The 22,819-nt window shown below is 40.5% G+C and overlaps 1 protein-coding gene across 3 annotated transcripts in view; it reads right to left on the reverse strand.

Moving 5' to 3' along the window:
- Window positions 1-22,819, reverse strand: part of KIF13B (kinesin family member 13B) — a 181,148-nt gene that overhangs the window by 13,026 nt on the left and 145,303 nt on the right. For 2 of the 3 annotated variants that reach the window (XM_058670084.1, XM_058670085.1), the window contains 5 exons: window positions 22,665-22,742; window positions 21,407-21,460; window positions 12,535-12,555; window positions 8,131-8,242; window positions 5,706-5,839 (listed from right to left, as the gene is read on the reverse strand). In XM_058670084.1, coding sequence (XP_058526067.1) covers window positions 5,706-5,839; window positions 8,131-8,242; window positions 12,535-12,555; window positions 21,407-21,460; window positions 22,665-22,742 — 399 coding nt within the window. The remainder of the gene's footprint in view (window positions 1-5,705; window positions 5,840-8,130; window positions 8,243-12,534; window positions 12,556-21,406; window positions 21,461-22,664; window positions 22,743-22,819) is intronic. The other variant, XM_058670086.1, reaches the window with a different exon arrangement.

A 22,819-nucleotide genomic window follows, 5' to 3' on the forward strand; every position in this document is an offset into this window, starting at 1 on the left:
GCGATTTTATTCAAGGCACAAAGTATTCATGTCGTTTCCTTCATCGCGGAAGTCTAAGAATGATTAGCCTGAAACAGCGCTCTTGTGTAAAAGGAAAGAACTAATGCTTGTGCTCATTTCCCCTTTTTATATGTGGAAGAATTCCTCTAATGAAACATGGATAATTACACAAGCATCTTTCAATTAGCACCCGAGATTTGCAGGGTACTGCTATCTCTACTCAAGTATTCCTCCACCTCCCACAGTTGAAGCTTTGTTGATGTAGAACTGGAATTGATAAATAAGCAAGCCCTAGCCAAAAAGGTGACAGGCACTCACACACAGACAGGCTGGATATGATAGTGGAAATGAAGCCTGACCATTAACTCCTTACTTCCCTAGATGAATCAAGCATGCCATATCTTTGCAGTGCAGAAACAGTTACATCTGAACATAAACTTTTAAGATACATGGAAAAAAAAGCCATTGTGCCAAATTAATTCAATCTAACTAATTAGAGAGCAGGAAGTTCTTTCAATTATTTTATGTGCTGTCTGAGAAACACACTCAAGTATAAGTACAGATTTCATTAATTGCAGTTCATTATTTTCCAGATTAGTTACTAAACTTGCTGCAGAAGGTCAGAGACAGCCATTTTGTCAGCTGCCACCTCGTTCGGTGCAGTCTCTTTGTATTTCTGGAACGCCAGCAGAAACTGATTACAAACAAAATGAATCTCCATAAAAGAAATGGAAGTCTTCATGAATATGCTCAAACCAACAAATCTTGCGAGTTAAAAGGCTCTTTTGTTTTTATAAGATTTAAAACAAAACAAAATAAAAAGAACCTTCCATCTTGTAAGACAATCCTACAAAACCTAGAAAACAACAGCATTTTGACCTGAGAACCTGCTGATTCCAAAAAACAAGTGAGTTAATCTCCACTCCCCTTTCTCTGTGGTTATGTGTCTTTGTCTCTTTCAGCAGGGAGGGAATTGAGCATTCTGGTCTGAATATGTCAAGGACACTGATTAAAAGCTTTCTTCTCAAAACACGCATGGGGCCAGGACTGTGGTGTAGTGGGTAGAGCTGTCCCCCACAATGCCAGCATCCCATATAGGGACCAGTTCATGTCCTTGCTGCTCCACTTTGGATCCAGCTCCCTGCTAATAGCCTGGGGAAAATAGCAGAGCACAGATCAAGTATTTAGGTCACTGTCACCCACATGGGAGACCTGGATGAAGCTTTTGGTTAATTTCTGCCTGGCTCAGTCCTGGCCATAGTAGCAGTCTTCTAGGGAGAACCAACAAATGAATGGGAAGTAGAGCAGCCCACTGTACCAAGTCAACTTTCAACAGCACTTTTCCTTCTCATACTCGTTCTTTCACCTAAACAGTGTGCACCTCTATTCTACAAACTTGATCCATGGAAATGTGAGGAATGACTGGAACAAACAGAACCTGTCTCTACTCCTTGGTCCTTACCTGGATTTTTTTATTTTGTTTTGTTTTCAAACATTTCCTATTTTTTTTTCTTAACAGAACAAAAATTTCATACTTGCTTGTTGAATAGCTCACAATCTATTGATCTTTTACTTCTTCTCAGGTTGTCATCATTTTCTTTCTTAATTTCACCCTGTGACTTTCATCTCACTGTTCCAGCATCATCATCTTTACCCAATTCTTCACCTCCTTTGGTGTTGATACGCTGTGAATGCCTATACAGTCAGCTCTCTCAGTTACTGTTAGCTCAAGCTATAAATAACCCCTTTAATTCTCCCTCATAAATCATTCCTGATGTAATTCTCTGAAATTATTCTAACTGGTCATTGTATCTCTAGTTCTAAGAAATACAGAGCCATAAGCAGGAAGTTATGCTGTCTATTGCTGCTTACGTGGGATGGGAATGCTGTGGGTTTTTTTCAAGGAGTTTTTTCTAGCCTCTAAACTCAATTAAGACAAAAACGCAAAGATGGAATTTTCACTATCTGTCCTCATTTGTGGGCAAGGGGGAGCAAATTAATTTTTTAAATGATGAATCAAGTAAATGGGGTGAATGAAACCAAAGACTGTTTCCTTAAATATGTTCTGTATATGGTGAAGACACATTCTCCCATCAGGTTCCCATGACATCGGGGAAACTTTGACTAGTTTTTTATGCTATGAACTTTAAGCAACTTTACTACTATTTAATGTTCCCGCATCTTATGTAATATCAATATCAATATTTACCTTTCCCTTACACAGAACGGATCCAGATTTCTTTAAGACATATTCACTGACTTTTTTCTGGGTTCTATCTTTGATGTTATTCTAGACCTCTAAATGCCCAATAGTGTTTATTTCCTGATCATGTGAATAGGTCATCGGGTGTGGTGCCCCAACAGGGACTAACAGCAAATAGACTGGAAAAAGGGCAAGCCAAGGTTCTTAAGCTACCGCTAAGCTGACTCCTCAGAAGTCTCCATGTGGCAGAGCTGTGGTTGTCTAGCAATAGGCAACATCATTTGCTTTTGGGGGCAGAGGAAGGCCACAGACAGAAGGCCACTTCAGTTCAGTTAACAAATTGCACAAAGTTTCTCACATTGTCTTCAGTAGAAACAGGGTGCAAAGGTAGAAGGGAGACATTAGTTCCAGGGGAGAGAGCTAAACAGTGCTGATGTGTCTGTCTGGCTTGAGGAGCAGCCTCTGCTCCCACATGACAGGGCTCTCGGTTCCTCTGTGACTCAAATGCACACAAGACAGTAACTTGCAAGAGCAGCTAGCTGACATGTAAAATGCACACCTTAAAAAAATCCCTAAAACAATCTTGAAATCCTAGGAAAGCTAAAGCAAAATCAAGATGAAAAAATTTTAGGACTGAATCAGAAGTTCCTCATTTAAGTAATTAGGTAACTAATGAAAGGGCAAAACTGCACTAACAGGAATGTCAACAGACAAAAATCTGGCCATGCTCACTGACTGAAAGCAAATGAGCTAACACTGTCTTTCTGATAAGAAGAGCATCATAATCTTCCTGGGTGGAAGTCCATTATTCAGATGAGGAAGACAACAGTTACGCCATTTTCCAGCCCAGGTCTGGCACTACAATGCTCTTTTTCTATTTGGGGTATAACAACTTAAAGTGTATTTGAAGTCTCCCAAGTAGGGGAAACATTTATGTTGATAATGTTATTCAAAACTGACTTCTCACAGAACTGTAACAGAGACAGTACATACACAGAAGGATCTAAGCATGAGAAACATACACAACCATCATTCATCAACTGAATGCAAAATCGGAAACTCAACTTTTCCCTCTTTTTTAGGAATCTTCTTTAGTGATACTTCTGTTGACCTGGCAAAGAGGACTTATGAATATGTTTTCACATTTCCAAAAACAGTCCTACTTTTGAACGACCCTGGTGCATGCAGCCTAAGTTATAATTGGACAACCCATCAACAATCAAAAAACTGGAAGACACAGTACGTCTCCTACAGCAGGCACATTTCTCAGTATAATGGGTCCTGGCCTAAGGGCTCCTACTAAGGAGGCACGATGATCAACACACAGAGAAACCCAATCAGGATGCCCAATTAGTAAGGATTAAAATATATATAGAGAGAAAGAGAGCACCAGGATAGACGGAGGTTGGAGCACCGGAATGTTGTGGGCTTGCTGGACACAACTGCCCAGAGAAGGCAACAGCGAAGGCCTGAGGCGTTTGCAGCAGCAGGGGCCAGGGCCGGGAGTGCTCCCAGCACCCAGCTTCTGCCCAGGCAGTGAGCTGAAAACAGACAGCAAGAGCCAGACACAGCTCCCTCCCCACCAGAAGAACAAGTGCCCTGCCCCAGAACAGTGTTCTCACAAAGCAACCTGAACATTAGAGTTCCTCTATCCAGCATCCACATTAAAGTTGACTCTAGGCTTACATCCTTACTTATTTCTGAAATACAAAACACTTGAGGAAGGCCAATATCTTTTGGTCATGTGTGTTCAAAAACGAAATCAATGTATTTGAATACATGAATAGAGACTGCTTACAAAATCTTCTAATATTGCAAGATAATCGCTCTTCACTCAGATTTTAAAAATGTTATTCTCTGATCACTAAATTTGCTTCTAAATCAATCACTTGCACCAAAAGTTGTGGCAAGTGATTTGATTTGCTGCATCAAAAACTGAAAAACACAGGCTTGTGTTGCAGTACACAGATGTAAGGCAACAATCTGTAAAGCTGACTTCCCATCTTGACTGCTGGGTCGTGCGTTGGCTGTTCCACTTCCTACAAAGCTCTCTAGCAATGCCCAAGGGAAAGCAGCACAAGAGGGCACAAGTGCCTGGATTCCTACCACCCATGTGGAGACTGGATGGAGTTGCAGGTTCCAGGCTCTTGCCTAGCCCAGACCTGGCTACTGTGACCATCTGGGGAATGAATAAAAAGATGGAAGCTCTCTCTCTCTAACACAGGCAATTTCCTGAATAGTTATGCTTTTAGCAAACAGTAATGGAAAAAAATGTATTAATGTATACCAGAATCTAATGGGGTGTTTATAAATACAGATGTTAAGGTGCTCCCAGGTGGGCAAGCTATCTGTGGGCTACCATGGCAGGCTGAGAACTTTTTTTTTTTTTTTTTTTTAAGCTATCTTGGTGATTCCGACAGACAGCTGATAATCATACTGATTCTGTGAAACACCACAGAATGATAGATGTAACACTAAACACTGGTTTAAAAAAATAAAAAACATTCTTGCCTTCAGGACTCAACAGCTGTCAAGGCCCCTTCCTGTATCCAAATGTAAACATTCCAGAAGTCTCCATGGTTAATGTTTCTCATCCACCATGTGCACGTATATGCTTCTATGGTGCTAGGTTGGGGAATTTTATTTCCATGCAGAAGCCTTATAAAACTAACTCCATCTCGCTCAGCTATGCACATTCATAGACTTAGGAGAATGGTTAAGTCTCAGATAAGTACTCAACTGTACTTCTGCAATTCAAATGTTTAAAAGAATTCGGAGAAGCTGATGTCAAAAGACCTATTTCAACAACTGAACTTGCACTGTATGTGTTTTTGAATGAGTATAAATAAATCCTCATTTATCATTTTCTGCTGAGTTAACACCTATGTAAGGTTAGAAACTGCATTTCCAACAGAGTTCCCATTCACCACCTCCCAACAACAGCTTCCTGACTGTCTGGAAAACCCTGCAAGCATTTTCTCCAACACTTACCCCAGGGCTGGGAGGTTTGTTTTTTGTTTTGTTTTGCTTTTGCAGAAAGGAAGCAAGACAAGTGATCACTTTTCCCTCAGAAAACAGGTTTATCCACACCAGAGGAAATAGGGTGAGAGGGAAGGACAGTCATGATATAAAATTGTTTGAAAAAAGAAATGAAATCAAGAATTAAAAATAGAATTACATTTTCTACTTGGCAGTACACAAACAACACTAAGTGCACTTCATAAATTTTACTATTGTTGCTCTAAGTGATATTACCATAAATCACATTAGTAGCTCACTTGGCAATTTTAAAAGCAAAAGGGATGCAGTGTCAATAAGTTTAAACAGCTGTGTTATCTCTGATGCGAGCGGAAGAGAAATGATCACAAGCTTTTACTAGGTCTCGCAGCCCAGCTCTGATGGCCTTAGTGCAGCTCTCCTCCCTCCGGCTGCAGCACAGGGAGCCCCACAACCAGTAGGCTATCAGAAAAGCATCCCCTGGGGCCTCCCTGATGCTCCGTACCTGCTGTGGCAGGGGTGGTGGCTGCCTGCCTCTTTTTTCATCACGGACAGGGAATAGGGACTTGAGCAGCTTTGGCATCTGTGGCACCAAGGACTTCACTGGATTCAGATAGGAGGCAGCGAAGCTCCCAAGTCCTGTCAGCACACGGGAAGAGCAGACATATATCAACAATGACACAGATGTTTTTCCTCTAAATGTCCCAAGTATTATTTGTAAGCATACTTAGCAATACACATTTCTTTCTAGTGTCCTTAAAAAAAAATCATTATTTGGGCCTGGCATTGTGGTGCACCACGTTAAGCTGTCACCTGTAATGCCAGGATCCCCTATCAGAGTACCAGGTTCACTCTCAGTTACTCCATCTCTGATCCAGCTTCCTGCTGAGGCAGCTGGGAATGCAGACGACAGTTCATGTGCTTAGACCCCTGCATCCATGTAAGATACCTGAAAGTAATTTCTGGCTTCTGGTGTTTGCCTGGCTCAGCCCTGGCTCTTGCAGCCATCTGGGCAGTAAACCAGTGGATGGAAGTCTCTCTCTCTCTCTCTCCCTCCCTCCTCTCATTTCTCACTCACTCACCCTGCCTGTCAAGAAAATAAATACATCTTGTAAAATGTATCAAACATAGTGTTAATGTAGTTATCCTGAAACATGGTGTTTCCTTTTATAATTTACTGGCAGTAGCTAATGCTTCTAAAATGTTGTAATATGAAGTGCTCCTATCAGAACCTGGAGGGTGATCCACCTGCCTCCTTGTCCCCAAGCACTGCCAAGCATTGACTTCTGCACAAGAACAATTTTAAGCCACACAGCCAATGGCACACATATGGAGTTGTCCATCTAGACTTTGGGCTCTCGGAAGTCAAGGATTATGTCCTATTCAACTCCAGTATTTCACAGCTACTTACTTAAGGGAGATGATTAAAGTGATCTTTTGGGAAAAGGGTGGCATTTGCAATGTTTTTATAAAACAGGGAAAGAGGTCCTGAGTAAATTATATTCTTTCTTACTAGCTGTTAATCACCAAAGGCTAGGATCAGAGGTGCAGACAATAATCATGATAAAATGTGCCCCTTTATTAGCTTGCTCAAAGACTTAATCCAAGTCACAGATTTAAAAAAAATTTTAAAAAAGTGTATCTAGACCCGGCACAGTAGCCTAGTGGCTAAATCCACACCTTACAACTGTCATGATCCTATATGGGCACTAGTCCATATCCTGGCTGCTCCATTTCCCATCCAGCTCCCTGCTGCTTGTGGCCTGGGAAAGCAGTTGAGGACGGTCCAAAGCCTTGGGACCCTGCACTTGTATGGGAGACCCAGAAGAAGCTCTAGGCTCCTGGCTTCAGATCAACTCAGCTATGACCATTGTGGCCACTTGGAGAGTGAACCAGCAGACAGAAGATCTTTATCTCTGCCTTTCCTTCTCTGTAAATCTACCTTTCCAATAAAAAATATATATATAAATAAATCTTAAAAAAAGAAAGAAAGAAAAACTGTATCCACATTAACGCTTTAAAAAGAACAGGCAAAGAAGCTCAGGAATATGCATGTTCTGTCCTCCACACCTCTACTCCACATGGCCCTGGGAAGGTCTTCAAGAACTTTCTGGTCAGACAACTGATAAATGAACCCATACCACTGGGAGGCTTTCACATTTTACATATAATGGTTAAATGCCAACTCTAGGTAGACTGGTAAAGTTAAGGAACTACACAGTAATCATAAAAGCAATCACTAAGAAAAAAATAGAGCAAAGAGATTAATGTGAACACTCTGTAACTGAGATCAGAAATGTCAAGTTATTCTTAAGAAAGCAAGAACAGGAAAGAGGGACATCAAAGAGGGTGAGGAACATACAACAACTCAGGAAGAATAAAGGGCCAGAAGAATATAATCATCTCAATGCTGACGAAAAAAGGACAGACATTCTAACATTCTAGAATGAAAATGATCCCCCACTAATAAAAAACTAGACAAAGGTTTCAGGTATCATAAAACAAGGCACAATTAGGCATCATGCGTCTTCAAGCTCCCTCCTGTATGTACATATTCTCAGTTTAGCCTGAAACTGATCCAGGCCCTAGATCTAATCGCTAATTTATAAGAAACACAGCGAAGGACTGGGGGCGGGCGGCAAAAAAAAAAAAGAAACATGGAATCAACAACCTCATGGGAGTAAGAATGGACAAGGGTCTGCTGTATGCAAGATTTTGCCTTATAGGACAACAACATATAAGAAGGAACACAAGATAGGATTGCTGTACCAAAGTCAGTGTAATTCAACATGTTCAGACAAGAGGGAGCAAAGCCCAGACAGACTTAAACTAAGAGAAAAGTAGCCACCTGGCAGAACTTCTAACATAAGTGCTTCCTGAAAGATGTTTGAATTTCATGACAGGGAATGACAAATGAAAAGCTAATTTACCTGGATCTGGAGAATGGTTAGTTGGGGGACACACAGACAGGGCTGGAGGGACTGGAGCTATTCCTCTGGAAACCGTTGTTTGGGACACATCCTGTTGACTTTCCCATCGGCCCTAGCAAACAAAAAAAACATTAATTTTGTTTCAAAATAATCAGCAAAAAGCTTAGATACTCAAGAAAAATTTTTACATTACTAAAGCTTTATTCTCTTCTTAGGACATGATAAATTTGATCACATTAAGTGCTTTTCTTCTTATACATAAATGCCCTAATGATACCACCACGCACTTGATCCTCCCTGCCACTTTGTAAGCTATTGCCTCCCAGTAAGTACCATTCTGAGGTTTTTCCTGCTACTTTGCTATCCTTCCCCACAAAAGGATAGACATCTGAGGACAGTTGCTTTAAAATCAATTCCCCCCTCAGCTCCGTTTGAGGCCATTTTTGCTCCTCTGCCTCTCCTCAGCTTCCCCAATGACGCCCAGACTCCAAGTTAACACTGCAGAGGAGGACGCACACACTCCATGGCAGAGTGGGTTCAGGCTGGGCACGGCGCCCATCTGCACGGCATAAAGCATTGAGAATAGTGAGAACGTCCAGGCTGTTACTAGTGTTCAATTTTCATGGGCACTGAAGGTAAATTCCAGTTAAAACTGAGTCAAAGAATCCTAAGGTCTTGATTAGGGAGGTCTGGGAACAAACCAGTTTTATTACAATCTCAGTTTATGGGAGATGGATGAAAAGTGCCTTGGAAAGCTTGAAATGGCCTATCCCAGCAGCGAGGTCATCAAGGCACTGCCAACATCAGTCCTACTGATGTTGAAAGAAGCTTCAAGCACACATTTCTTGAACAAAAATCAGGAAGAGATGAGATGTAAATGTTTGAAATGCTCTAAGTTCCCTCTGATCCTCTGATAATCACTGAGGGTTTCCACGGCAGTTTAAAAACGGCAGCATGTCCTCAACCAATGACCTTAACAGTTAACTCTTGTTTTCTTTACTAACTGCCTGGAAAGCAGGATGGAAACAGCAAGTTCCCCACAGCTCCTGAAGATGGATTGAGCTGGAAGGGCCTCTTGGGTTTCAGATATGTATTGGAAACCTATCTGCTTTTAGCAGCAACCGAAACGCTGATCATAAAATCAATCAGCCCTAAGTGATCTGGATCCCGTTTGCCTCAGAGAATGCCACTTTCCCCTAGGAAGTCTCTCAGCACTTGACATCATCTTAAAAAATGGTCTGCTGCTCCGCCTTCACTAGGAAGCACAGAAGACAAAACAGACACAGGCACATGATCAGGTAGAACATGAATTCTGCAACCCTCCACAGTGGGAGCATTTGTGTTACTACGGATTTCGTGCTGATTTACATACTTGAATGCTTTGTTAATGTTTTCTGCATTTCAATTTAATTATCTGTCTGGGAAGCTGCAGCTTTGTGCACCCTGGGTATCACAATCAGGTGACTAAAAACTAAAGTCCATAATCTTCAGAGCGTCTCAGAGGAAGATACGACTCAGGAGTTTGCTGTGCCAACCTCACACAAGGTAGTAACAAGACCACCTCATTTGAGAATGCACCTATTTTTGGATTTCAGATCTCCCTTGTTTGATGGCTGACATATTGTACTCTGTCCTTTACGACAATCATCTAGGCCATGTGATATTAAGTGACCAACTGACAAATACAGCATGTGTCACTCTTCCCTAAGGCACACTCAAGACTCTGCCAGCCACCTGCAGAATACTTCTCAGCTGGCACTCCCGCACACAGCGTCACCACCAAATCAAGATGGAGGCAGACACTGCCACATTCCAAGTGATAACAGTTGAAAGGACGAGGCAATACTCAGAAACTGCCTGAGCCATCAGATAATGTCAACAGGGACATGCAACACTTCCATGCAACCACTGCCACAGTCCCAGCAACCACAAGCACTCTCATGCTCTCCATTCCTGGGCCTCACTGTCCCTCAGCCAGAGTCTCAAAGCAATCTGGAATAGAACAGACTCTGCTTCCGAGGATGATCTAAGGGCTAACACAAACTTCTCCACTGGCTGGCGCCCACAGACCTCAAATTCACTCACCTAAAATCCTTCATTCTTTTTCTCCAGCACTACCTGCTGTCCATGGTCTGGATACACACACTGTGCTCCAGGATAGGGCCAAGTAACTGCTTAGCTGATCTAAGGCCATCCTCCCTGCACTAACATATCAGGAAAGCAAATAAAGCAACCCAGTAGCTTAAAAAGAGATGAACTCAGCAGCATGAACATCCAGACAGTGGAATGCTTCGCTCTCTTCAATGGTCGAGATACAGGAGAGCAGGGTTGGGTTACTTCCACCATAGCAATTCACACCCTATACCACCTGGCATCTCAAAGGATCAATCTCTGACAAAACATTCTACACATCAGCAAAACCTCACCATCAGTCATGAGGAGGAGGGGAGACCCCAGCCCTGTCTGGATCTCCAAATGAGCCTCCAAATCAACAGGGACAAACTGTTCCGCCAGAAGGAGTCCAGAGAAACTAGAGTTGAAGCAGCCATAATCTGCTGCACAGACCATGTGCACAGGCAAGAGCACAGGAGGCTCTTGGCCAGCATGAGTATGTGACATGGTCTCCGCGGGCACCTAGTTTTCCTGTCCCTGCTCCTCTGCCAAGGACAAATTCTTGGGGTTTTCCGTAAAGGGATCTGGTTTTGATCAGCAAAGTGACAAAGAGGTAAATAAGGAGAAGTGCCAGTGACATTTAAGGTCCAAAGGTAGCTCCTAATGCATCTAAAGAAGAAGTGACTCATGGTTGGCATCAGCCTGGATCAGTGCTACACTCAATAATTAGAGTTTTCAGGAAGGTGATGTAGCCAAAATACACAATTTAGTTTTGTTAACAGGATACTCATTCAAGCTATTGACTAATTTCAATTTCATGAAAAACTCCCATCAGAAAATGACAAATGCCCTACTTTACTGACTTATTTATACACACACACACACACACACACACACACACACATACACTTTTTCCAAGATGGTTTGGCAGTAACAATATTGCTGTTGACACATTCCTTACGCTGAAAAAGACCTTAATACACACGCAATGTTGAGGTGGAAAGACCAATACCACCCTGGAATTAATTCTACCACTAACTATCAGTCAGTAGGTGGCCATAAAAAGTCTGCTTGGTTTTTATTATGCCTATTTTAAAAAAAGCCCTTACCATAATGACACATCCAGTGACAGTAAATAGCAACATCACTTCAATTAGGGGTCACAGTTGATATTTTTAATTGAAAGACTTAGCCCAAGATCAGTTTCTTTTTTTTAAGTCCTAAGGTGAATTTAGAATTTTATGTTTTTTAAAATGTATTCATTCATTAATTCAATTGTCACAAAGTTTAGTTAAAGTAAGTCCAATTTTAACACACAGGGCACATTAATAAATATGGGAATGCAGGACAAAGCTACCTAATTCGACCCTGACTCACCACCACCCTCACCCCATGCGTGACTCTCTGTTACATTAACTGACAACAAACAACCAAAAAGGAGACTGGAACTATCCAGTGTACTTCCTGCTTCCCAACATTACTGCAGCCAGCATGTGCCAGGATGTGCTGGAGAAGACACAGGCCCTCAGACACTGAAATCTAGAATCTCAATTTCTAATTCACATCAGAGAAGCAGATATGTGCACTGACAGACACAGAGAATCCAAAATCAGCACTCCGCACCAAGCAGTCAGGCATATCAAACTAACGTAAGAATGAGCTACGATGATTCCAGTATGTGCTTTCCACTGTTCTCAGCATCATCACATCCAGGATAAAATCCTCATTCCAGTTTAATCTCCTGGACATTAATCATTTCATGCAACGCCAGAAGTCAAGATGATCGGAATGAAAACCTAGTGTCAAAGCAATGACTAGCGCACTACTAGTAATTTATATGTGTGCATATACATATGTGTAATACATGTGTTCATATATTTATATACATATTACATATATACACATATATGTTCTCCTTTCTGCTCCAATCATCTTTATCTACAGCTCAATGATCCCCAGATATTTACTGCTTTTTTTTCTATTAGATGTTAATTCCAACTCATGCTTCAGAATTTCACAAGGTTAGCAAGACACCTTATTTGTTGGTAGTTTTTGACAGACCTTTTACAAACAGTCTTGGACCCAGGCAAAAAAGAAAGTTTCAAGCCTATATACTTACTGAAATTATTTTTCCAAGAGGCAAGAGTAGGTACATGTCCAGTTTAGTCAATCTATAAAAACTACATTTAACAACACATTCATATTTTTCAAGTTATAGCAAGTGTGACAAGTTTTAGGTAGTAGGATACTACCAGTATCCCACTCATTAGGAAAACCTAATGAATGAATTACCTCTCCCTGGATCTCTGATAACTGAGGAACGCAGCAAGTCCCCAAAAGAAAAGAAAAACAAACAAACATGAGCCTACTGAGATTTCCAAAACAGCAATTTCTTCAGTCATCACTCTTTCAGGATTTTACACAAATTGTTCAGGATAAAGCAGCTGGAAACTTCCCCAAAACACTAATTACGAATGAACAAAAGCTTCTAGCAAATCAGTCTAAACGGTCAGGATAAGAGCCTTAAACATTAAATAGGTAAATATGGTGTAAAAACCAAAGAACAGAAAAGTTATCCAATGAGAAGTTCATACAGACCTATATTCCAACTGCTCCCTCCCTCACACTTGAAACTGACCAGTGGTACCTGCTTCCTATGCAGCCTTACTGCTTAGCCTGCAGAGGTAAGCAAACAGATACACAGTCACTTTCCTCATCCCCTTATCTTCTCATACAAATAGCAGCAGACTGCTCTGCACCTTCACTTAATCCCTAAATACACATGAGCATCATTCAAATATTAGACTTGCAAGGGTACATATTTACAACTACATAGTATCCCACTTACTTATGAGCAGGTATGTTGTGCACATGCATGTAATGTGTTAACAAGACCACAATGACAGGCAGTTAGTTTGCCTTCAATCTTGTGCCACTATGAACAATTCTGCAGTGAACTCCTGGCACACACTGAGAGGGGAAGTTACTTGAAAAAGTTCATGGCAAAGTGGCATTGTTTTGATATCATGCTCTATATGTGTCAGATTTACTGTATTAAGAGGTTTAATGGGACTTCAATCATGTGTAGGTTCATTAGTTAAAACACTTTCCAATCCCTAAGGAACCCTGATACAGGTAATGTTTATAACACATTTAGAGTTTAGGTCTAGAGCACATTGAGGATTCTTCTCACTCCCTGGAGAGAAACCTAATTCCATTGAACTGATTCAGACCCAGGCCTTCCAGTGTGCAATTTCCGCCATGAAACCAGACGGTAGCCCAGGACACAGTTCCAAGTGCCAGGACCAGGGTTTTGAGTATTGTTAAGTCCCAGCATCATTCACACCCTCCCCGCCAGGCCTGGGGTAGACTGATATACATCACACAGTTCCAGGGCCAGAGGTATTTCTGTCTGCTTGGTAGCATAAAGGGATAGATAAGTGTATGTCAGAGTACCAGAAACATTACAGTCACATCAAAATTGAATGTGATTGACACTCAACTCTCCAGGACTGCACACATCCTTGGAGGTCTGCATGTACCTTACAGTCACAAACCCACCACAACAAACTGCTGGAGACTATACAACTGGAGTGGTTACACAAACTGCCGATACTGACTGAAGCTGAGAAAATAACAACCCTTCCAGACTCACCCTACGCACACCCTGTAGTCCAACTAAACATTCCACAAAGGAACTGGTACCATCATTTCGGCAGACATTGGTGTAGGGACACAGGAAGTTAGAAGAGGCAAGGAAGCATGACATCTCCAAAAAACAAAAACAAAAATAAACAAAAAAACCATTTCTCTGTTAATAAATAATGATTTGAAGGGAATCTACTAAATGCCTACAACAAAATTAAAAATGATACTATGGAAATTCAATGATACACAAGAGAATACAAAGATGTATTTCAAAGATATGAGAAAACAATACACAATAAGAATGAGAAGTTCAACAGAAATTGTGCAAACAATCAAAAATTTTGAACTGAAAACCTTAAGGAATTTAAAAATATGATTCAGAGCTTCAAAAACAACACAGACAAAGTCAAAGATTTCTGGTCTTGAGGAAAAGATTTCTGAAATAATGAAGGCAGACAAAATAAATAAATAATTATTTAATTAAATAGAATTAAGAAAGCCTGTAGATATATGGGATAGTAAACAAACAAACATTCACATTATAGCCATACCTGAAGGAAAAGGGCATTGGAAACACAGAAAAGTTGAAAAATTCCCATGTCTTGAAAGAGATACAGCCATCCAGACACAGGAAGCTCAAAGGATCCCAACAAAACTCAACCCAAAAAGACCTTCTTCGAGGCATTTTATAGTTAAGGGTAAGGAGATAATCCTAAAGACAGTGAGAGAAAAATGTCAGGTTACCTATAAAGAAAAACCCATTAGACTAGCAGCAGATGTCTCACCAAAAAGCCTACAAGGCCAGAAAACAGGATGATTGATACATTTTAGGTTTTAAAAGGAAAAAAAAATTCTAACCAAGAATATTATATCCAGCAAAGCTACTCTTTAGAACTGAAGAAGAAATACAGTATTTTCCACATAAGCAAACACCTAGAAAATTCATCACCACCAGATCACCTCCTTCGAGAAATCCTGAACAGACTTCTACACTGGAAGTAACAATCATAGGGTCTGTCACTGTCGTGTAGTGAGTAAAACTGCCTACAAGCACTTTCATCCCACATAGGCACTGGTTCAAGTCCCAGCTGCTCCACTTTCCATCTAGTTCCTTGCTTATGTGCCTGGGAAAGCAGCAGGGAATGGCCCGAATCCTTGGGCCCCTGCACTGATCTGGAAGAACTGGAAGAAGATCCTGGTTCTTGGGTTTCAGTCCAGCCCAGCCCTGATGGTTGCAGTCACTTGGAGGGGGAACCAGCAGACGAAGAATTTCTTTCTGCTTCTACTTCTCCCTCTAACTCCAAATTGATCAACTACCGCAGCCAAGTGTTGGCAGTGAATATCTGGGCAAATGGAGACTCAAAGGCGGACTATGTCAACCAGTGGATTCTGGAGAGATTTCATCATTACTGGAGTGGTGAGACTGGGAGTAATTCAGAACTGTCGAACTATCAAAACCTCTTCAGCAGGACCCTCAGAGCATGCTCCTCATTAGGAACTCTGGATACTGTTGGGTGGCTGCCCTCCATCCCAGCGTGCAGAGGAGGTTGGAAGGCTGGGTGTGGCTTCTCCTTTTATCTTCCTCCTTCTCCCAGACACAGAAAGGAAAAAAGGAAGAATGTGGAAACGGTGATCTCACCCTCCTTCCTGTAGCCCTTGACCCTAGTCACCCTAATTAAAACTAGGTAAAAATCATCAAAAATAAAAAAAAAAATTTTAAAGAAAATGAATGAATGAATTTTAAAAGGGAAGCCATCATGAAAATACACAATAGAAAAGTCACTAACAGAACAGATACATAAAAGAGAATTCAACCTCGTGACAAAAAGCTACCAAAACAATCAAATCAGCATGCACCCAAAAAAACCTTAAAATTTAGTCCTTTCCTATCATCACTAACCTTGAGTGGAAACATATTAAAATGCAGAATCAAAAGAAGCTTGTTGGCTGAATGGATAAGAAATAAGATTCAACTATATGCTGCCTAGGAAACTCAATTCACAGGTAAATTTACACATTGACTGAAAGTGAAAAGCGAGAAAAAAATATATACACTTTGGAAATGGAAACCAAACCTGAGTGCATCAGTTATGCTCATGTAAGATAAAACCAGATTTTTCAATCAAATATTTTAAAAAGACAAAGAAGGTGCTGGCATTGTGGCACAATGGGTAAAGCCATGTCCTATCATGCCAGCATTCTATTTGGGTCCCGGTTCAAGTCCTGATTGCTCCACTTTCATTCCAGTTTCCCTGAGAAAGTAGAAGATGGCTCAAGTGTTTGGATTCCAACCGCCCACATGGGAGACAGGAAGAAGTTCCTGGCTTCCACCTGGCACAGCCTTGACTACTATGGCCATCTAGGAAGGGAACCAGAGGATAGAAGAACTCTGTTACTCTAACTTTCAAAGAAATAAATACTTAAAGAAAACAGAGAAAAAGAAGGGAAGTATATATTGATGAAAGGATCCATTCAGCAAGATAAAACAATCACAAAAAGATATGCCTCCAACACAAGACCACTCATATAAAACAAATATTATCAGACCTACAGGGATAGAATCCAACTCGGTACAAGTACCATCCAGACAGAAGATTCACAGATCAGAGCTGAGCCACAACAAAGATAGGAACATTTGTTTCTGCCAATGACCATTTGAATATTTGTAACATCATTCAGGGGCCAAACAAAATCATCAATTAAAAATTAGCTGCTATAGGCTTATTGAATTTCAAGTTTTCACTGGATATTCCCCATCTATGGCATAGATAATGACAGAACATATCATCCAAGGACAGTAGAATACACATTGTTTCAACAGCACAAGGGAAATCTTCCAGATTGGGTCATGTAATAGGTCATAAATGAAACCTAAGACAGAATTGAAATCACATGTGTACCTTCTAAGACCACAAAGGAACAGAACTGTAATCAACAATAGAAAACTTGCAAACATAAGAAAATTAAGTAGCATGCTCATGGATAACCAGTGAATCACTGAGGAAATTAAGAGGAAGTCACAAAATATCATAAAAAAAATGGTAATAAGGGCCCAGCATGGTAGCCCAGCGGCTAAAAATATAGAACTAATCAACAGAGAAAAAGATAGTTTTCTGAAAAGATAAAATAGACATTTAGCTGCACTAACAAAAAAATTCAAACTCAGAGATTGAAAAATTACAGTCAACTCCACAAAAATACAAAGAATTGTAACAAGTCACTATGAACAATTATATGCTAACAAATTGGAAAACCTCAAAGAAATAAATATATACAACCCATCAAAATGAAATAAAGAGATAGAAAATCTAAACAGGTTCATAACAAGTACAGATTGAAGCAGTAACTAAAACCCTTCCAACAAAGAAACATTCAGGACCTGATGGCTTAACATCTGAATTCTACAAAACATGTAACAAAGAATCAACTCTGGTATTTTCCAAATTATTCCAAAATGTTGAAAAAGAACCCTGACAAACTTTTGACACTAGCATTTATGTGTTACCAAAATCCAAGGCACAATACAGAAATGAGCCATAGATAAATGTCCTTGATGAACAAGGATGCAAAAATTCTCAACAACATACTGCTGAAACTAAGCCAAGACTACATAAAAGATTAAGGATAACAATCAAGTGGGATTTATCCCTGGAATGCAAGGATGGTTCAACAATCACAAATCAATCAATAAATCACATCAATAAAATGAACAAAAGCCACATTGTCAGGGTTTGGTGTTAATGTGTAGTAGGCTAAGTCGTTGCCTCCAATGCTAGCATTCTACTTGGGCTCTGGCTAGAGTTTCAGCTGCTTTATTTCTAATCCAGCTCCTTGTAAATGTGCCTGAGAAAGCATCAGGAGATGAAGCAAGAACTCGGGCCCCTGAACCCAGTGGGTGACCCAAATGAAGCCCTCGACTCCTTGCTCTAGCCTGCTAGCCATTGTGGACACTGGGGAATGCATCAACGAATGGAACTCCATGTTCTCCTTCCTTCTCTTTCTGTAACTCTGCATTTCAAATAAATAATTCATTCTGTTTTAGAAAGTCATATCACCATTTCAATAGGCATAGAAAAAGCATGCCAAGATGTAACTTCCCTTCATTAAAAATTCTTTAAAAATTAAGTGTGAAAGAAACATACCACAAAATAATAAAGGCCATATATGACAAACCAACGGTAATATCATACTGAGCAGAGAAAAGCTGAAAGCATTTTTCCTCAGTCTTAGAGCAAGACAGACATCTTTACTTTGACCACCTGGATCTGATGAAGTACTGGCAGAACTACCAAGAATAATCAAGGGAAAGGAAAGCAATAAAGGACACCAAAATTGGAAAGAAATCAAAATATCCATACTTGCAGAAAACATGATTTTGTATGTGAGTAAATCTAAATACTCCACCAAAAAGCTATTAAAACTGATAAAGCTACTCACTAAGGTCACAGGATACAAAACCAGAATATCAAAACAGTAGCATTTTTATACTCCAATAATGATCTTATTGAAATCAAGAAAATCCCACCAACGGTAACTGCCAAAATATGTGTGCATTTATTAACCAATGTGACCAAGAACGTGAAAAATCTCTACAATGAAAATTATAAAATACTGGTGAAAGCAATCACCAAGGTCACATTAAAAAAAAAAAACAGATATTCCTTCTTCATGGAAGAATTAGTGTCAAAATGTTTAGAACACGGAATCTGCAGATTCAATGCAGCCCCTATCAAAATACCAGGCAGATTCTTTTTACAAGTAGGAAAACAAAATTTTTAATCCTAAATTCTTAAGGAAACGCAAAGATGTACAACAGCCAAAGCAATCGTTAGCAAAAGGAAAAAGAAAAAAATAATAAGCTGGAGGCTTTTAAGGGGGAAAGGGAGCAAGGACAGAAGAAAGATGGGAGGGAGGGAGGGAGGGAGGGAGGGAGGGAGGGAGGGAGGGAGAGGAAGATTTTCCATCTTCTGGTTCACTCTCCAAAAGGTTGCATTGGCCACAGCTGTATCAGGTGAAGCCAGGAACTCCATCTGGTATCCCCTATGGATGAAAGGAACTCAGCAGGGCACTTAAATCATCTTCCTGCCAACCCAGGAGCATCAGTAAGGAGTTCAGCCAAGTGATTTTTAACAAAGGTGCCAAGAACATACGTCAGACAGAAGATAATTTTTTGAATAAATGATGCCAGCAACACTACTAATTTTGTGTGGCTAACAAATGACGTTATAAAAACCCAAATGGCCTTTGGCAGAAAAAAAAAAGTTTCTCTCTCCTGCTTTACAAGTTCAGATGTAACAACACCATCAACTGCAAGAAGAAAAACAGATTCAGTAGATAAAAATAACCATATATATGAAATTAGATTCCTACCTCTCACTATATACAAAAATCAACTCAATATGGATCAAAGACCTATAGGTAAGACCTGAAACAGTGAGACAACTGAAAGAGAACATAGGAGAACACAATTCAAGACACTGTGTAGGCAACAATTCTTAGGACACAATGACAAAAGCACAGGCAACAAAGACAAAACCAGGTACAAACTCAGGTTTCTCAGCAAATAAGCAACAAAGAGGAGATACCTGGACCTGAATGGACAGTTCCCAAAAGTTGTACAGATGGTCAACAGATACATGAAAAAATACTGAGGCATCATTAGCCCTCAAGGTTAATGTAAATCAAAACCATAGTGAGACAGCCTTTCATTCTGTTAGAATGGGCATTACCGGGCCTGGTGCAATAGCGTAGTGGTTCAAGTCCTCGCCTTGCACGTGCCGGGATTCTATATGGTCATTGGTTCTAATCCTGGCGGCCCTGCTTCCCATCCAGCTCCCTGTCTGTGGCCTGGGACAGCAGCTGAGGACGGCCCAAAGCCTTGGCACCCTGCACCCGCTTGGGAGACCCAGAAGAAGCTCCTGGCTCCTGGCTTTGGATTGGCTCAGCTACAGCCATTGCGGGAACTTGGGGAGTGAACCATCGGACAGAAGATCTTCCTCTCTGTCTCTGCTCCTCTCTGTATATCTGCCTTTCCAATGAAAATTAATAAATCTTAAAGAAAAAAAAAGAATGGGCATTACCAAAGACAGTAACGAATGCTGGTGAGATCTAGCAAACGGCAAATCAACATGTTGGTGGCAATGCAAAATAGTGAAGTCACTATGGGAAACAGTATAGAGACGTATGTTCCAGCAATCCCAGAAGTGGATATACACCCCAAAAACATGAATACATTGTGTCAAAGAGATACACCTTGTTCAGCTGTCACTGTGTTTACTGTATACCGCTCAGTTTGGAAGATATGAAATCAACTAAGGTGTCCCTCATCAGATGAACGGATGATGAAAATATGATATATACAAAAATTGAAATATGCACAGCCATAAAAAAATGAACCCTGTCATTTGAAGCAACATGGATGAAAGCAGAAGACATGACATTAACTGAAACAAGACAGAAAGGTCAAACCACAAGTACAGGAGCTTAAAAAACCCTCATGGTGTTGACTGGATGCTGACAAGGGTCGGGGATCGAGGGAGTGTGGCGCTGGGTACCAAATTAAGAGTAGGTAGAAGGAGTGTAGGGGGCAGACTGCAGTGCACAGTAACCTAGTCCACACTGCAGGCACAAGGAGACCAAGAAAGCTCCAAGTCTCCAATCATAAAAATGTGTCAAAACAAAAGGAAATGTTGATAACCTTGCTTTACAAGATACACATGTACTGAAATGTCACACTGCAGTCCACCAATATGTACAATTACTGGCAATCAAAATAGAAAATCATAATGTGTTATTTAGAGCCAGTCCTTGGTCTCTGCAGAAGACTAGCTCCAGGATGTCCCCTGAAAGAGATATCCAAAACCTTCAGGTGCTCAAGACCTGTACACCAAATGGCACAGTAGTTCCCTATGACGTTTGTGCATCTGCTTATGTACCACAGATCATCCCTGTGATGACTTTTAATGCCTCACGTAATGGAAATTTTGTGTAAAGGGTTTTTATAGTTAGGCAATGACAAGGGAAAGTCTATACGGGTTTTGTACATCTGCAAGATTTTTTTTTCCAAGAAATCTTCCATGGGAGCTAAAAGTATGCCTAGAACTCTGTTAAATGGGACAGGTTATTTTAACAAGAAACATATTACAGCCACCAAAATTTCTCATCCCTTGGGTTTTTTTTCCTATAACAAGTAATAGTAATTTTAGGTGTAATTTTACTTATAATGAATTTCCAACTATTACATCAAGAATTTACTATTAACAATCTGATTTTAAATCTTTTTCTGGTAGAAATGCAAAAAAACCACTTAGGATAAAATTATGTTAGCAAACAAAAAATTATTTTGTAGCTCTGGTGACAAATCTTGTCTCAACTGGCAGGTTAAAAGAGATGAACTCTTGGTCCTTTCCAATCATTGTCACATGCCATAGGTAAATAGAAGAAATTCTGATGTTCAGATACAACACGTGGTACTTTGGAAGAGTAAAGCTGAAAGGCAAAGAGATCACAAGCTTACCTTGTTACTGCCTAGACTGTATGATGGAATAAGATCTTGTCTACTTCCAGACAACTGGGGAAGAAATAAAGGGAGATTAGCGACTTAACTGTAAAAGCACATACACATTTGGTACAGAAAGTGCAAGGTTTTGAAAATCGAATCAGCTGACAGTTGAAGCTGCACAGCAGCAATGGGTGGTCAAAACCAAGGCTGCAGACCAGCAGCCTTTGTTAAATTAGGCACACTGCACTGGGGCTTCTAGCAGATCTGGATATCCTGTGTGCTCTGAGGCAAGAAATGGCTGGATTAAGAGGCAGCGCATTGGCTCTGGTTAAAGAACTCCTGGTGACTGGGTCTCTTACCATGGCCCAACCTTATATTTCCTGTCCAAGTTTCTACAGAAAAAAATTTAAATTACACCATTTCAAATACAAAATATCTGCATTTATCAGTATATTTTAATATATTACTTTCTAAAGGAATGAGAAGCTATTTACCTTAAATTAAAGTGATACATCTAAATGTCTGGGAACAATCCTATCATCCAGCGTGAGGTCATGAGTGATGGCATTCAACAGTCCCTGAGGGGCCACAGAGGTTGTCCAGGAGATATCCTCCCTGTCCCTTCTCTATGAGTACAAAGCTAACAGCAGCTGCTCTTTCTTACACACTTCTGCTGTGCCTTTTTGGTATTAAGACAGAACCAGTGTTTTTCTCATTGACATCTTTATTAAAATGAGGAAAAAAGATAAATCAAGGGGCCATGAGCACATCTGTGAAAAATCATTTCCAGATTTAACATGCACGTGAATCACACTTATGTGTTAAGAAAACAACATACTTTAAGCGTCACTATGAAACAAACCTAACATATTTCACTCCTTCATGTGCCCCTGATGAGATGTAAGCAATAAATTTCTAAACCTAGTTCAGACTTCTCCTTAAAAATATTCATTTAAGGCCAGAAAACGTACTTGGCTTTTTCTAGGTACTTCCCTAGCCTTAGTTCAGTCCCACAAACACTGTACACCTACAGCTGGTTCTAGGCAGTGGTGATGGGAAGATTCATGAGCAACATCTCCAAGGTGCTTAGTGATGCTTCCCTGTGGCAGAAGGATGCACAGATGCTGCGGGGGTACAAGCAGGTACTTAAATCAGCCCAGGTAAGGGACATTAAGAGCTGGGATGAGATTTAGAGTGTAGAAGGCGCAACCCAAACACAAAGCACGAAAGGCTGTCCCGGGCAGAGTGCAGGCTGGGGAGCCCATGTACTCACTCTGTTCACATTTGGAGAACTAATACTCCTCCTATTCAACTTCCCTTTTCCTGTTAATTGTTCCTTGACTGCAACTTCCTGTGAATCAGAAAATACCAATGATGAAAATGTATAGGAAGATGGATCCCAGAGGTAACTCTATGTAAAGCAAGCTT

This window comes from Ochotona princeps, chromosome 11 (genome assembly GCF_030435755.1).
Source record: "Ochotona princeps isolate mOchPri1 chromosome 11, mOchPri1.hap1, whole genome shotgun sequence".
NCBI lineage: Eukaryota > Metazoa > Chordata > Mammalia > Lagomorpha > Ochotonidae > Ochotona > Ochotona princeps.